General features: G+C 41.6%; 2 protein-coding genes and 1 long non-coding RNA gene across 8 annotated transcripts in view; 2 read left to right on the forward strand and 1 right to left on the reverse strand.

Moving 5' to 3' along the window:
* Positions 1–5,408, forward strand: part of LOC123498983 (solute carrier family 35 member F6-like) — a 31,350-nt gene extending 25,942 nt beyond the window's left edge. For 4 of the 6 annotated variants that reach the window (XM_045246614.1, XM_045246613.1, XM_045246615.1 and 1 more), the window contains 7 exons: positions 585–702; positions 1,060–1,230; positions 2,101–2,211; positions 2,685–2,840; positions 3,081–3,235; positions 4,695–4,831; positions 5,039–5,408. In XM_045246614.1, coding sequence (XP_045102549.1) covers positions 585–702; positions 1,060–1,230; positions 2,101–2,211; positions 2,685–2,840; positions 3,081–3,235; positions 4,695–4,831; positions 5,039–5,084 — 894 coding nt within the window. In that variant the 3' untranslated portion in view covers positions 5,085–5,408. The remainder of the gene's footprint in view (positions 1–584; positions 703–1,059; positions 1,231–2,100; positions 2,212–2,684; positions 2,841–3,080; positions 3,236–4,694; positions 4,832–5,038) is intronic. The other 2 variants (XM_045246616.1, XM_045246617.1) reach the window with 2 other exon arrangements.
* Positions 691–8,251, reverse strand: LOC123498987. The gene is made up of 3 exons (XR_006672858.1): positions 7,807–8,251; positions 2,086–2,350; positions 691–876 (listed from the first exon to the last, which is right to left on the reverse strand). It is a non-coding gene; the product is annotated as an uncharacterized LOC123498987 (long non-coding RNA).
* Positions 8,252–8,734: 483 nt separating this feature from the next.
* On the forward strand, positions 8,735–12,417 carry LOC123498980. The gene is made up of 3 exons (XM_045246606.1): positions 8,735–9,037; positions 9,889–10,145; positions 10,997–12,417. Exons 2-3 carry the CDS (start codon positions 9,892–9,894, stop codon positions 12,291–12,293), a joined length of 1,551 nt encoding a protein of 516 aa, XP_045102541.1. The 5' UTR covers positions 8,735–9,037; positions 9,889–9,891; the 3' UTR covers positions 12,294–12,417.
* Positions 12,418–16,504: the final 4,087 nt, after the last annotated feature.

Raw genomic sequence — 16,504 nt, forward strand, 5'->3', positions numbered from 1 at the left:
GCAATTTCAACATCTTCCATCCTCAACTTTGCCTGAGTCCTCTCAAATATCCTGCCTCTCTTTACCCCCCAGCAGTAATAAATGGGTTCTTTTCTCTCTCGCCCTGTTTCTTAATCCATTTGCCAGAATAAATATATATTATAATCAAGTCTTTCCTTTCCTTCGTTTCCTCAAGTACTGGTATTTCCATTACATTTGTTCTTTCATTATACACTTTTAATCTTATTTCTTAATTCTGATATTCTTTGTGTTCTTCAGTTTCTTGATCCTCATGTGCAGGAACACCTTTTGACACACCTATCGACTCTATACAATGGCACAATGCAAGCTTCCTGCTAATATTCTTGTACTTTATACTGAATCCCATCACACAATGAATGGCCTCACCAACCACACCAAGACTCATCCTTTTCCTTGAAACATTTCTAGTGTGTTGCCACCCACCCACCACCAACCCACCCACCAATGACATGCTCGCTCACCTTCCACACTAGGCAAACATAGTAAAGTGATTATATACAAATATACTTTTAGTATTGGGTAAACACTACATAACAGGTACTAATGAGTCTCCCTATGAGCAGAATACCAAGTTTCCACGACTTGTATTCTACCTGCCAGCAATATGTGACATGACAGCCACCTCCATGATGTACCTTGGGCTTACCCTCACCTATGCCAGCTCCTTTCAGATGTTGAGAGGTAAGGACAGTGGCTCATAAAGCGTCTATTTTCCTTATATTTTCCTTGTTTTTTTATCTCCTCTTCTTCAACACGTCCCATTTTATGTTATCTTTTTCTCCTCTCTCCTTTCTCTTCTTCTTTCACCAATTTTCCTCTTTTTTTTATTAATTTCTCCATCCTTCTCTATCAAATCTGAAAAGAGAGGTAAGGACAGTGAGGGCAGCAGGCAGCAGAGGGAGTAAGAGTGGCTGACACTGCAGAAAGGAATAGTTTAGATGCATTAGAGAAAGAAAGAGGAACAAATCAAAGAGGAAGAGATATTTCATAAAGCTCTAAACAGTAACTATAAATTTGAATGCCTTCTCTATCCTGCAGGGGCAGTCATAGTGTTTACGGGACTGCTATCGGTGGGGTTCCTTGGACGGAGGTTGCGTTACTTTCACTGGCTGGGAATTGTGCTTGTACTGATTGGCTTAGTTGTTGTGGGTCTGTCAGACTTCATTTCCTCAAGCCAGACCAACCAAGATCTCAATGGCATTATTACTGGTAAGTGGCAAGATAGTGTTGCACAAACCAACACAGAATTAAACCTAAGAGAAAACTCAATATACACTTTATGGTGTGTATAAGAAATTTGTTGATGGTCTAAGTCAGGAGTTCTCAACCTGGGATTTGCAAACCTCAAGGGCTTCACAAGATTTCCAAGAGTACTTAGATGGCTGATCTAATAATATCCTTTGCAGTACCATTGCATACTGAGTTAGTGTCATTCACTAAATTAACATTCTGTTCAGTATCAGATTACTGGGGGTTCGGGTAGATGGTCTTATAACTCAGGAAGTTCTTAATGAGAAAAAGGTTGTGAATAACAGGTCTAAATGGAACTATTCTATATACATGTACTATATCACTGTTGAGTGGAGGTAATTTTTGTAGCTCCAAAAACACATAGAGATGGAATAGACAATATACTACTTACATAGAATGGAACTGAAAAATAATCATGAGAGAGAGAGAGAGAGAGAGAGAGAGAGAGAGAGAGAGAGAGAGAGAGAGAGAGAGAGAGAGAGAGAGAGAGAGAGAGAGAGACTTTATTGACTGCAGTTTTCATTTATGTTCCCTTAAAAGATCATTTAGAAATCAAATCAGTAATGTATCATAGCATTTGTTGCCAGAGACACAATACTCTTTGTGGCAGAGCTGCAGCATTCAATGTAGACTTGTACCACTCACTGATGAAACGTGAAGCCTGAAGAGAGTAGGAGAACTGTGTGCATACAGAGATGACAATATGAGGAACAGTGAAGGATAAAGAAGGAAGAAAACAGTGAGGGAGGGAGAGAGAAAGTGGTGTGGAATTTGGAGGCAGCAAGGCAGCACTGGAATAGATAATGAACTCACCTGTGTGACCCACAGGTGACCTCCTCATCATCATGGCACAGATTGTCACAGCAACACAGATGGTGATTGAGGAGAGGTTTGTCATAAAGCACAACGTACCACCGCTGCTTGCCGTGGGCTGGGAAGGTGAGTGCCAGAGTTCCAGGGTGCCAGGGTACCAGGGAGGTAATTGTCACCACCTGCCCTTAGTAGGTAGTGAGTGCAGGTGAGGATGAAATGAAGCATGCCTTCTTTCTGATAAGGGCTGTTGTGTGGTTTCATCTTCCTGCAAGAAGATATGTGTGCTTGTCAGAAGGGTTTATTATGTGTCCTTTGGCCACTTCAATGAAACACCAAGACAGTGAGGCACCATGGTTAGAGACTAAATCCTCGACTGGCAGAAGAACTACCCCATGTAGCAAGCAGAGACCCAGACACCAAAACCATGATGACTGTTGGCCCTCGGATCATCTCTGGGGCCTATGTATTCCAGTTACAATATTACTTTTAGCAGACCTATGAAATATTACACCTAGTACAGACTGTAGCCACTTTCCTGTCTATCACTGTCTGTGCAGACTCTAACCACTTCCCTGTCTACCATTGTCTGTGCACTGCAGGAACTTTTGGCTTCCTGACACTTTCTGTGCTGCTGGTGCCCATGTACTACATTCCTGCTGGCAAGCTCAGTGGCAATGAGAATGGCACCCTTGAAGATGCCATTGATGCTTTTGTGCAGATTGGCAACAGTGCTCTTCTTGCATTATCCTTATTAAGTAAGTATTCATCTATACATTTCATGTTGGTGAGAAGGCAATGTTAACAGTACAATGATCTACTTTTCTGTCCCCCAAAAATTCATAAATGTTAATGAAGATAACATTGACAGTAAACATGTTTCTCTTATGTTTTCTACTCACTTTTATTGGCTTAATCAGTCTTTATCAACACTAAAGTTCCTTTATATACATAATTTTCTAAGTGTATGTGTGTGTGTGTGTTTCTTTTTGTTTCAGTGAACATTGTCAGTATTGCATTCTTCAACTTTGCTGGGATCAGCGTAACCAAAGAGTTGTCAGCCACCACCCGCATGGTGCTGGACTCTGTGAGGACCTTTGTCATCTGGGTCTTCACTCTTCTTGTCCAATGGGAGACATTCCAATACCTGCAGGTGGGTGGCTCATACCATCACAGACTTTACTTGTACTGAGCACTTTCCAAAGGATGTGTTTCTCAAAATGCAAGTATTATGCAGCTTTGTTCACTGCAAAGTCAGTGTGATTAAGTAACCTTAATTTTGGCACACACACACACACACACACACAAAGTGTAGATATGGAGATGGGGCCACACAAGCATAAACCCTAGGCCCTGTAAATCTACAACTAGGTAAACTACAACTAGGTAAATACACACAACTGAACCACTAAACTACAGACCAGTGTCACTTACAAGTGTCGTAGGGAAGTTAGTGAAATAATTATCAAAGAAAAATTGGTTAAATTTCTAGAAGAGGAGCAAATCATATCAAACAGACAATTTGGGTTCAGAACAGGGCAGTCATGTGTATCAAACTTATTAAGCTTCTACTCGAGTTATTGCAGGACTTGAAAACTGAGATGGATGGGTAGACACAGTATACCTGAACATTAAAAAGGCTTTTGATAAAGTCCCACACAGAAGACTTCTTTGGAGACTAGAGTACATAGGAGGACTGCGTGGAACCTTGCTCGAATGGACAAGAGATTATTTGAAGGATAGGGAAATGAGAACTGCTGACTGGAGATACATACTCATCCTGGGGTAAAGTAACTAGCGAAGTGCCACAAGGGTCAGTGTTAGTCCCCATTATGTTTCAAGTTAATGTAAACGACATTCACATTGGGATAAAGTTATATAAATTTATTTGCTGATGATGCAAAGTTGATAAGAGTTATCAAAACCAGAGAGGAATGTGTGCTGTTGCAGGAAGATTTAAACAAGATCTATGAATGGAGCAAGAAGTGGAAATTGGAGTTTAATGCCAAGAAATGCCACATAATGGAACTAGGAAAGAGTAAGAGAAGACCAGTATGGAACTATTTGATGGGAGAGGAGCATATACTGTAATGAAGACTAAAGAGGAAAAAGATCTTGGAGTGATCATACAAGAAAATCTGAGCCCTGATAAACACATAAGCAAGATATTTGGACTATCATATAAGATGTTGACTAATATAAGAGTGGCATTTCATTACATGGATAAAGATATGATGAAAAAAAATCATCACAAGTTGGATAAAAGTAAATATGGACTATTGTGTTGCTTAATAGCCAATGAATAAAATCTTATAGTGACAAGACAATCACAGTGATCCCAAACTCCACTCAAGCTCCAGTATTCATCTTAGTCTGATCTGCATGTGTTGGTCTGTTGGACTTGTGTCTGCACCTCAAGTGCCCTGCACAGGGTCCAGTGTCTAGCAACAGTCTCTTGTGCAACAATTCACCACACCTTCCTATCAGATATTAAAATAGTAGATAATTCAACTGACTGCCCATCGATACCAGTCTACTGTTGCACTGTTATGACTGAGTTGAATTTGGCCTGTGATCTAACCTACTATTAATGAATTTTCAACTGTTCCCAGCCAATAGGGTTTGTCATCCTGATGTTAGGCATGATGCTCTACAATGATGTCATCATCTTGCCATTCCTGCGGAGTTGCGGTGTCATACAGGATCAGAGAGTGCCAGAAACCATTCCAGTCTTGGAGGGAGTGGATGAGTGAGTACAAAAGCTTTATTTTCCTTTTTTGTAAAAAGTTTTTACAAAACTTTTACTATCATCTTGTCAGTATGTAACAATAAGTATTGTGTGCATAAACATTTATCTTTCTATCTCAGATGCCTTACTTCTGGGAATGTCTCTTAAAAAAGGAGTAGTCACAACATTAGAACCTTCACTTATGCCATTTTCTTTTCCTTTTTCCAGGGTGGACAAAGGTTCAACTTATGGCGGCACTGTTGATCCCTTCTGAGCTTCCCTGCCATCAGTGATTCAGCTTCTATTTTTGGCAACTAATTACTTACGTGTACCTATTTCCCATCAATTTTGCATATTTTGGGAAGTCAATAAGAGAGGCTTAAAAGCAGACCACAAAATGTGAATGTGAACTTACTTGCTATTCATACATGTTTAACTTTACCTTGATAAAAGTTGATGGAAAGGAAGGAAATTCTACTAGAAAGCTCACATGAACACATACCCATATCAAGAACAATTCCCTATGAAAAATATGAATTTTTAATTGCTATTATGATTATTTCATGATTAAATACAAGATTAAACCATGCTGTTTCTATGTCTGTTGTTATTATTCTTGATATCACAAAATCAATACTACCTTTGGGTCACCTCACCTTGGTTACCCTCTCTTCACTAATCTCTCAAGGGCTCCACACATACATAAGACACCATGGTCCAAGGCTGGCTGGGTAGGACACTTTTCATGACAGTTACACACATACTATGACAACTCTACACATACCTAATATGTAAAGACTGATGGTTTCTGCCTCCTGTTTCTTCCATCAGTACATGCTATATTGCACATCCCATCCAGATTCCTTGCTGTGCCTGGAGCTTGCTGATCATTGCCTGCATCCTCATACCACAATTGTTTGCATTTAAGGAGGGACTAAAATTTGCTGTCCACTTTAAGTCCTCTTGCTAAGTCACCCTATTCTCAGACTCCATCGCTGCCTCTGCAACATGTTCAGCACCACACCCTCAACACGCGTCACTCCCTCTGCTTCATGACAAACACTATCCTACAAAACTGACCACCTCAGGTATCAACATCCACCTTTAGTGGGTCTCCTTCCACACTGTCATTGCGGGGAACACCACAGAGTGGCAAACAAGGCCTATTCCCACCCCTCTACCACAGAATTTACTATGAAGCAGGCTGACTTTTTGACCAACCTGTGAAAAAACTGCAATTTATTCTAGGAAAGATAGTCAACTGACACCTTACTGTACACAATATTCAGATGTGTTAGGCAAGACACACGGCACCACTGGTGGATCGAACAGCTGTGTCCTAGACATTGCAGTCACCAGATTCAGGATAGGACACAGCTGCTTCAATGTCCACTTACACTAAGGTTGTCAGACACCTATCATTGTCCCTGATGCCTCACACAGCCAGACTGTCCAGTAAAACTGCAGCAGCACCATCTTTTCTTTTTTTTCATTACCTTAGTGCGAGTATTCAGCTAAACTTTGCATATCTTGTTGCAAAGGATACATGATGGTGCTGGAAAGGTTGAGGATGGCACAACAGCAGTGGGTAGTGATACTGCTCTTTGAGTGTGAGGATGCTGGTGGTGCTGCAACTATGTAGGGAAAAATTCCTTTGCAGCGACAAAGAAACAAGGGATTGGTCCAGAACGTCAGCCAATTGCCACCTAACCAGATATGTATATATGTAGAGAGGCAGAAGCAACCATCAGTCATATGGAGTCCGGAGTGGGGATCACAGAGGACGAGTGAGAGAGTAAGTTGGGAGCAGCAGTGGAGGACAGCTGCAGTGGAAGAGAGTAGCAAGGACAATTGTGGTGGCAGTCAGCAGCAAGGACAGCTGCGGACACAGTCAGTAATCGGTAACAGAGGAAAACTATGACAGCTGAGACCCAGTGGGTCAGAGTTATGGCTGGAGGCGGTGGAGACTACAAGAAGTCAGCCGTCGGTTCTTCTCTCTCCGCCTGTTTAACATGCCAGTGTGATGGCCTGTGTGTGTGGCTGTGAGAATCATGTATTCTTAACATATAAATAAAAACCCAGTGAGTGAGCCAGTGCCTGTTCTTTACCCTGTCTGCCTCCCATCTGCCTGTGAGTCTTGTTTGTCATGCCTTCTAGACAATCTTGCTGGAGAGGTCTGCACACAGCTACGGTCACCAAACCCACTGTAAGTGTTGCAGCCTTCTTGCCAGTCCTACAGCTGTGTAAGTGTTGTGATGGTGCAACCAGGGCAAATGGAGGGTTTGTAACAATCTTATTTCATTTGCATAATCTTCTTCTGCTTTGATTTTTCTTCATTAAATTTCATACTTTTCAATTTTATATATCAACTTATTTCAAGCATCCCGAACAATCATAATGGGTTCCTGTTCTTTTCATCAAATTATAGTCCTTTGTCAGGGCAAGGAAAAGGGAACGGCAACACAAATTCATTGCAGATAGGGAGGCTATGTGGCATTACTAGTTATTGTGGAATTATTGCAATTTCAACCAATACACCACAAGTAACTATACACATTCTCACTGTCTAAATCACACTTCTACAAGCATTTCTAACCCATTTTACCGTATTGGAAATTAATAATAACTTCAGGGCAGAATCTAGGTTAGGTTTGGTTTCCCCACCCTATAACTTCGCTATCTCAGGAGGTTCCCAAGCTTGTTAGACATAGGCAAAAAGAAATATCAGATAAGGTATATTGGTTGAAACTGCAAGTTTACCGTTATTATGTATGTACCTAATGAAGGAAATGTACTAGTAGTACATAAATGGTAAATGTTTATATGAAATCATGCAGTTCACATTGTATAATATAATATATACCTACTTTCATAATTTGATTTACACATTTCATCAACTTCATGTACATATAGTGCATAATATGACATAATAATATAAATCACAAGTCTCTGATTCAATTGGTCTCACTCAGGTACATCACCAGAGGAGGGCTCACCTGTTCCACTCATTTCTTGCCTCGCGTCTGCAGTTTTCTTCACAATGGAGCAAATCTTAAAATTTCTCACATCATCGGTCGTCCGCGCTTGGCTAGGGCCAAGGAGGGCAATCATAAACATAGCGCTAATGACTGTGCGTTTAAGTGACCAGCCAGTCAAACGTCAGTGCAGGAAAGGCTTAGGGCAGCTGGGCAGGCGGCAGGCAGGGGGTGGGACTGACACAGCTGACAACACACCGCACAGCTGACAGCGACACTTGGCGGCACGTCTGAGCCGTCTTCTCCCCTCTCGCTCTTTTCTTCCTTTCTTGTTATGCTGCCCATCACACTACGATTTTTCGATGGGAATTAATCTGGAAACACTATGACAGTAAACTGCAGTGAGATAGCTGGAGTTCAGTCCCACATTGCCGTTGTGTAATATTTCTTAAACTTCCTCCAACTCGCAAACTTAAATGCGGAACCAAATTCCCTTTAAACATTGCTACCAACTCAATGACTCAATTATCATTGCCTGTGCGTCCTTGGAATTCATTAAAAAGCAACAAATGAGATTTATACATACAAATAATTTTTTTTGAATTTAGCTTCTGTTATCAGAATGCTAAAGAAATCCATGAGTAACAAGTGTGGGTGAGGTTGACCAAATCTGTGGGTTGGTAGCAGTGTAAGGGAGGGCCAATGGTTACGGTGTACCAATATGATGAGAGAAGCAAGTCTTTTTCCCGTCAAATTCCCACCCTCCCCCAGCTGCTCAGACTCAAGACGTCTAATCGCCTTGCGTGCCCTGCCTCGGTAGGAACTCTTGGCCCGCTGCTCTTGTGGTAAACTCCACATGCTGATTATGCTGCGTACCGAGAAGAAGATGGTCCTATTCACATAACAGGAAAAAAAAATGGTAGTGATTTACTCTTATCAATGCATCTAACATTTCAATAAAGTTTGTCTATACTTCTGTTGCCTGAGTATTTCGTATGGATATAGTAAGTGAGGTGTGGAAGGGTTATTGGTACTGAGGGTGGAGTGGCACTCTGCAGGGGAGCAGCAGTGCAGCAGTCATGGGTCACTGCCGGGAAGGGAGGGGACAGTACCTGGCAGGGAGAAGAGAGAGGGGCGGAATATTCTCAGGTGAACAATCTACCTCAGGCTTGTACAGCTCCATTCCCACGTCTTAACCTGCCCTGCCTACAGTAAAGGATGTGACGCGGCCAACCCAGCCTGTGGTGGTCTGGTGAGTTTGTGGTGTGGCAATAAAAATAGAGAAATAAGTGATGGCAGTACACGTTCTGCCGGCCACCAGTAATGAGGCAGCTCCTTAATGAGAGAGAGAGAGAGAGAGAGAGAGAGAGAGAGAGAGAGATTTAGTGAATTAGAAAACCTTAGAAATATTGGTAGAGAACCAACATAATTTATTTTATCCTTCTTTTCTTCCTCCCACTGGTAAATAAACAACTATTGTATCTATTTCCTCGTAGCATGTATGTATTTCCCTTAACCAGAAATGTGACTAGCATTTCACAAGGGAAGTGAGAGAGACTTGAAATTGACAAAGAAAAGTGGAAATATGAATGTTGCAATTCTCGGGACAAAATAAGAAATATAACTCAACAAAGGAGTGCTGCTTCTATCTGTCTGTGTGGAAACTTATATATTGTACTATGTGCAGTAAGAAAGTTTACTTCCTTGCTTCCCCTAGAGAAGGAATAGGTAATTGCCACCTAATGTAATGGAGCAGATTGTAAATAGTGTGGTGCTGCGGTGAATATTGAACAAAATCAATTGTAAGAGGTTGGTTTTCAATTGTAAAGAGTATTCCTTCAGTTTTTTGTCATTACTTGTCACTTCCTTGTTACTAAAGCTGTACAATCTCTGCAAAGCTGCCAAACACTGTCTAGCTGCCATTGTTTATGCAACAGCTTTTACAAACTCTCAAAGGACATTACAAATAGTTATGGATAAAAAATTACATTTACTTCAATATTTTCCATTATCATCTGTTATTTCCATACCTTCTATTGTTTTTATTTCCTTCATACAACCCCACTCCTCTATGCATGCTCACTAAAGTTCCATGTTCAACAGGGTATGGATGAGAAAGAATTTGAAGAGATCTTGAATTTTGTTTCTAAGAGTAAGTATCCAGAAAATATTAAAAGCAAGGACAGCAGAAGCAACTGGCGGAAAAAATGCCGTCCATTCACCTGCTGCAAAGATGAGCTTTTCTACAATCACAAAAAGTATGGATCCTTACTGGTGGTGAAAGGCATTAAGGAGAAGAAGAGGATCATTGAATCCAGCCACCTGCAGCATGACGGCCGCCACCATGGCATAAACAGAACGTGAGTTGATGTTTCAATTATTGCGCTGCTCGCCTCTCTATAGCTGACTCACTTATCTCCATTATACATAACAGTAATGAATTAAATATGTCATTAAATTAATTCAAAGTTGCTTCCTATTAAAAGTAACTATGAGAGGATTCTTCTTTAGTTATAAGTAGTATAGATGTATTGGGCTCTGTATCCACTTGTTAATGACAAATGTCTAACTGTATTCCATTATGTTTGACATGCTGTAGGATGAATTTAGTTATCCAATCAAGATGTTGTAAGTGATATATATTTTTGGCTAATTTATTGAAACACTGTGCCCTCATCATTGACATCTTGAATTCAATCTTGTAATATGATAATGGAAACAGTGAAAATCCTTGAACAAAATACTTTAACTCTTGATTTATATTGTTACAATGATGCATTACGTATGTGACAAGTCCCATGCTGTCTAGAGAAACTAAAAGTATGTAGTCATTTGATTGCACTATGCTATACAAACCCTTTTAACCAAATAGCAACCAGTGATGTCATTAGCTGAGTAGTCAGAGTAATGAATTTTACTCTAACCTTCATCCAAATCTTCTCTTTACAATTGTTTTTTCACTCTATTCCTTGAAGCATCACAGCCTGATGAAATCTCTCCTTTAACTTTCTTCATTTATTGCTCAACATTTTTCCCCTCCTTTTGAGTAGCAGTGTTCTTGAATTGGGTAGCTGTTATTTTTGTATATGTGTGAGTGTCAGTGTTATTAAGAAAGAGAGAGAGAGAGAGAGAGAGAGAGAGAGAGAGAGAGAGAGAGAGAGAGAGAGAGAGAGAGAGAGAGAGAGAGACTTACAACTCTTTTTCTTTTCAGTCTCAAGAAGATCAGCACCAACTACTACTGGCGCACCATTGCCAAGGATGTACACAGCTATGTCAAGGTGGAATGTGCAGTGTGTGTGGGGCAGGCTGCTGCTGCTGCTGCAACTGGGGTGCAGCAGGGGTCCAGGGAGGGGATGGAGGGGGTGGAGCGTGCCAAGGACAGGATTGTGGATCGAGCCATGGAGCAAATTGGTCTTGATGTCATTGGCACCATCTTAGAGCCTGGGGCACCCTCTCCTCCCCCACCAAGCAATGCTTTCAAGTGTGAGGCAGTGCCTACCCCCACTTCCACCCTGGCCCTCCCCATTCCCAGTGAGCAGGCCATGGTCCGCTGTGGCCTGGACCTGCTAGGGCCACTTGCTGAGACCCACAAGGGCAGGCGGTTCATTGCAGTCTTGACAGACAGTGCTACAGGCTGGGCAGAGGCCATGGCTCTGACAGAGGCCACCACGGAGGCCGTTGGGGCCTTCCTGGCTGAGGTGGTGGGCCGCCATGGAGCAGTGGAGGAGCTGCTGGCCCGGCCCAGTCAAGAAGAATTTTGTGTTCGTCTCAGTGAACGTATTTTTGCACTCATGGGCCTGAGTGTACGTGTGTTGGGTGTTGTGGACTCCCCAGGAAGCTGGCACAACAGCCTGCTGTGTGGTGCTCTCACGAGGCTCAGCGACACCCACCGCTACACTTGGGACCTGCTCCTGCCACCGGCCCTCCTCTCATACCGCTCCTTTCCCCAGAACAGCCGGGCAGCCTGTCCCTTCACACTGTTGTACGGCCGACCGGTGCGCCTGCCGTCCCTCGCCCCGCCCCTCCCACCGTCAGGGTCACAGGATGAGGTGACTGTCCTGGTGGAGCACATGGCTGAATACATCAAGGGTCTGGCTGGTCCCCCTCACCACTTCACTCCATCCACAAATCAAACAGGAAGCCAGTTTTCTCCAACATTCCAGGCCCCCAACACAGGCCCATTTCCCCCAACTGTTGTCTCACCCAGCACTCCTGCCAGCCAGCCACCAGCTGCCCCTATCTTGTCCACCACACACAATACAGCCATGTACACCATCCCTGCCACCACAGGCATCAGCACACACACCATGTGTGCACCTCCACCACCACTGCCAGCACCACCACCACCTCCTACAGCCACACCCACCGCTGGCTCATTGATTGTCTCCACCTCAGCCACCAGTCTTCCAGTGCACACAGCCACAGATGCACATACCAGCCACATGGTCATGATACACACAGATGGGAAAGCATACACAGACTCTTTCTATGTAATCTGTCCACAGTGAATGAATGTGTGTGTGTGTGTGTGTGTGTGTGTGTGTGTGTATTCACCTAGTTGTAATTTTACAGGGCCTGGGTATCATACTCGTGTGGCCCCGTCTCCATATCTACACACATCCAACTTTCCTTTAAAACTATGCACACTCTTTGCTGACACCACCTCCTCACTCAAACCATTCCACACCTCCACACATCTTTGTGGGAAACTATATTTTTTCACATCCTTCAAGCATATTCCCTTGGCTATCTTTTTACTATGCGATCTTGTAGTTCTACTTAAGTTTTCCTCTCTCAACATCATTTGCTCATTATCCACTTCATCCAGTCCATTCAACAGTTTATAAACCTGTATTAAATCTCCTCTTTCTCTTCTTTGTTCCAAGGTAGGCAAATTCATTTCTTTTAATCTCTCCTCATAGGTCATTTCTGCCAATTCCGGAACCATTTTTGTTGCCATTCTCTGCAATCTCTCCAACTTCCTTATATGCTTCTTTTTATAAGGGGACCAAACCACTCCAGCATATTCCAATCTTGGTCTAATTACCATACTAATTAATTTCTTCATCATATCTTTATCCATATAATGGAAGGCTAATCCAATATTTTTATCAAATTATACGTTTCTCCAAACATCTTATCAATATGAGCCTCAAACTGCCCATGGTCTTGTATTATCACTCCCAAATCCTTTTCCTTTTCCACCTTTTTCAACACTACTTCTTCACCCATCTTATATGACCCTCTTGGCCGTCTTCCACTCTTTCCCATCTCCATCACATGACTTTTGCTCAGATTAAATTCCATTTGCCACCTCTTGCTCCACTCCCAAATCTTATCCAGGTCTGCCTGTAAAATTTCACAATCTTCTTCACTCTTCACACACCTACACAACTTCGCATCATCCGCAAACAAATTAATATAACTGTTTACTCCTCTGGCATGTCATTTATATATACCAGGAAAAGTATTGGTGCCAGCACTGAGCCTTGTGGGACTCCACTCTCCACCACCAACCAGTCCGACCTTGCATCCCTTATTACCGTTCTCATCTCCTCCATCTCAAGTAGTTTTCCATCCACTTTAACACTTTTCCTTTCAGTCCTCCATAAATCTCTACTTTCCATAACAGTCTCTCGTGAGGTACCTTGTCAAAAGCTTTCTTTAAATCCAAATATACACAGTCCATCCATCCTCTCTCTCCTGTATTTTGTCAACCACTCTTGAATAAAAGCTCAGTAGATTTGTTACACATGACCTCCCTTTCCTGAAGCCAAATTGATGATCCGATAATAACTTATGATCCTCCAGGAACCGTATCCAATATTTCTTTATCACCCTCTCACAAATCTTACCGACCACACTTGTTAGAGACACAGGTCTATAGTTAAGAGGCTCTTCCTTACTGCCTCCCTTATAAATGGGCACCACTTCAGCTCTCTTCCACTCTACTGGTACTTCCCTGTTTCTAATGAGCACCTTATAATATCATATAATGGATCAATCAATTCTTCTCTACACTCCTTCAATAATTTTCCTGAAACTTCATCTGGTCCCATCGCTTTATCATCTTTAAGTTCCTCCAACATTTTATATAACTCCTTTTAGGTATCTTAATGTCCTCCATGTGCACATTTCCTTGTATATTCTGTGGCTTTACAAACATTGTTTCTTTAGTAAATACTTGCTGAAACCTATTATTTAGCAATTCCGCTATATTCTTAGGGTCATCTACTATCCCTTGCTCTCCTTTTAATCTTTCAATGGACTCTCTCTTTTTAAGTTTACCATTTATGAACCTGTAAAACAATTTTGGGTGTTCCTTACTCTTGTCTACAATATCTTTTTCAAATTTTCTTTCTTCCTCCTCCTTACCCTCACATACTCATTTCTTGCCACTCTATAATTCTCCTTATTTAGTATATTCCTGCTCTTTTTCCATCTTTTCCAAGCCACATCTCTCTTTCCTTAACACAAGTTGCATTAAACCAATCCTTTCTTCCTTCCTCTCTTGGTTTATACTTTGGTACAAATTTCATAACTCCTTCTTTATAATATTTCATAAAAATCTCATATTTCTTTTGCACTTCTCTGATTTGTAACATCTCCTCCCAATCTAATTTTCTGAAATAATTTTTCAAACTTTCTGTGTCCATCTTTCTATAATTCAATCTACCACTCCTGTATGTCTCGTCCTTCCTTCGCTGTGTTGTTGCTATCTGCATTTCCATAACCACATGATCACTCTTTCCCAAAGGACACTTGTATTGTATATCTCCACATAGGTACACTTCTCTTGTTAACACCAAATCCAGTCTAGCCGGTTCATCATCTCCTCTATATCTAGTATTTTCCTTCACCCTCTGTTCCATCATATTTTCCATCATTAGATTAAGAAATCTCTCTCCCCATGCTTCTTCTCCAACACCACTTACTAGATTTTCCCAATCCACCTCCTTACAATTAAAATCTCCTACTAGTATCACCTTTCTTTTTCCAGATAATACACTTTCCAAACTCTGTAAAGTATCCTTGATCATATTGTCGTATTCCCTTAATGTCCAAGAATTTGTTTTAGGAGGTACATAGGTCACCATAATTATTAATTCTTTTCCATCACTTTTTATCCTTATGCTTATCACTTCTGCGTTGTTCTTCCCATACCAAACCTTATCCACATTTCTTTCTTTCTTCGTCATAATCATAACTCCTCCTCCACCTTTACTCTCCCTATCCTTTCTCCATATATTATATTTATTATCCAAATTTATCTTTGTTTTTTCATGCAATTTTGTCTCAGTCAAACACACGATATCAGGCTTCTCCACTATCATATAGTCTTGCAATTCCAATCTACTTGACAGTATCCCATCTATATTAGTATACATTACGGTCCACCCACTGCTCCCTCTAGGGGTTCCTCCATATTCCTTCTTTCCATATACCACTTTCTGACTCTCTCTCCTATAACTCTCCAAAAAAACTTTTCTCTTTCCTCCTCAGACCGCTCATCATTTTTCCTTCTCGCCTCTTCCACCAATTCCTTATATCTTCTCCTCTCTTCCTCATTTCTATTCTTTCTCACAAACACCTCTTTACAACCTTCTATCTCTCTTAACTTTGATGTTCTATATAGGACATCCTCCGCAGATTGTTGTGACTTCAGTACTACTTTAATCGGTCTGTTCACTCCTCCTTATACGGACCCAGTCTATGGATCTCTTCCACTTCTTCTTGTAGGTCTTTTTTTTCATCATCATTTAGATTTTTGAACAGATCTCTTACCGTTTTCAATTCTTCCTTAATTCTCTTAGGCTTATATGTTATATTTTGTTCTTTCATCCCAAATATTAACACACTCTTCTTCTTTTCTGCTATTTCCCTTATCAATGTTTCCTTATTTTTCATTACATTAACCAGTTCCTTGGACCTTTCTTTTTTGTCTTCCTTCAACTGATCTTTAATTATTTCTTGTAATCCAACCATCTCTGCTTCCCTCGACTCAGTCCATTGTGTTTTCTTCAGTTTCCATTCCCTTTCAAGCCTTTCATTCTGCTCACTAATCATTTCCTTAAAGTCATCTTTCTCCTTTACTACTCTCTCCATATTCTCCTCCAACCGTCTCTTGTATTTTTCAACCTCCACCTTCAAATGCGCATTCTCATCCACCAATCGTTTTTCATTTTCCTCCAGTCTCTTAACTCTTTCCTTCAAAGCCTTGCGGAATTCTCTATCCTGCTCCTCCTCACTCCTCTGAACTTTTAATTCTTTCACTAACTCCTCAAATCTCTTCTCCAACATCACCAATCTACCTTGCATTGTTGACCCTGTTGAAGCTGGACTCATGCTTTGACTGGTCACTTTCGGTTTTGCTCCCTGGGCCTCATCAACATATTTTGAATTTGGTAATTTATTTCTTACCGGTCTATCCATTTTTCCTTACTTTTCCTGGGAACATGTGGGTGTGTGGTCACTGGGGGCCAGGCCTGGTAGTTACGTGTGTGGTTGGATACGTTGGCGGCTGCTATGGCTGTCCTTTGTGGGTTCCCGCTCTGTCGTTTGGAGTGTGGAGGTTCTCCCACCTCCGATCACTCCCATGTACACGTCACCAGGCTACGTTCACTCTGTACTCTCGTTCCCTCGCTCTGGTCGCCCCTCTATAGCAATAACTATTCTCACTCAAGCATATTGCTTGTTATTTAGATGCCGTTCATGCGCA

This window comes from Portunus trituberculatus, chromosome 48 (assembly GCF_017591435.1).
Source record: "Portunus trituberculatus isolate SZX2019 chromosome 48, ASM1759143v1, whole genome shotgun sequence".
Classification (NCBI taxonomy): Eukaryota; Metazoa; Arthropoda; class Malacostraca; order Decapoda; family Portunidae; genus Portunus; species Portunus trituberculatus.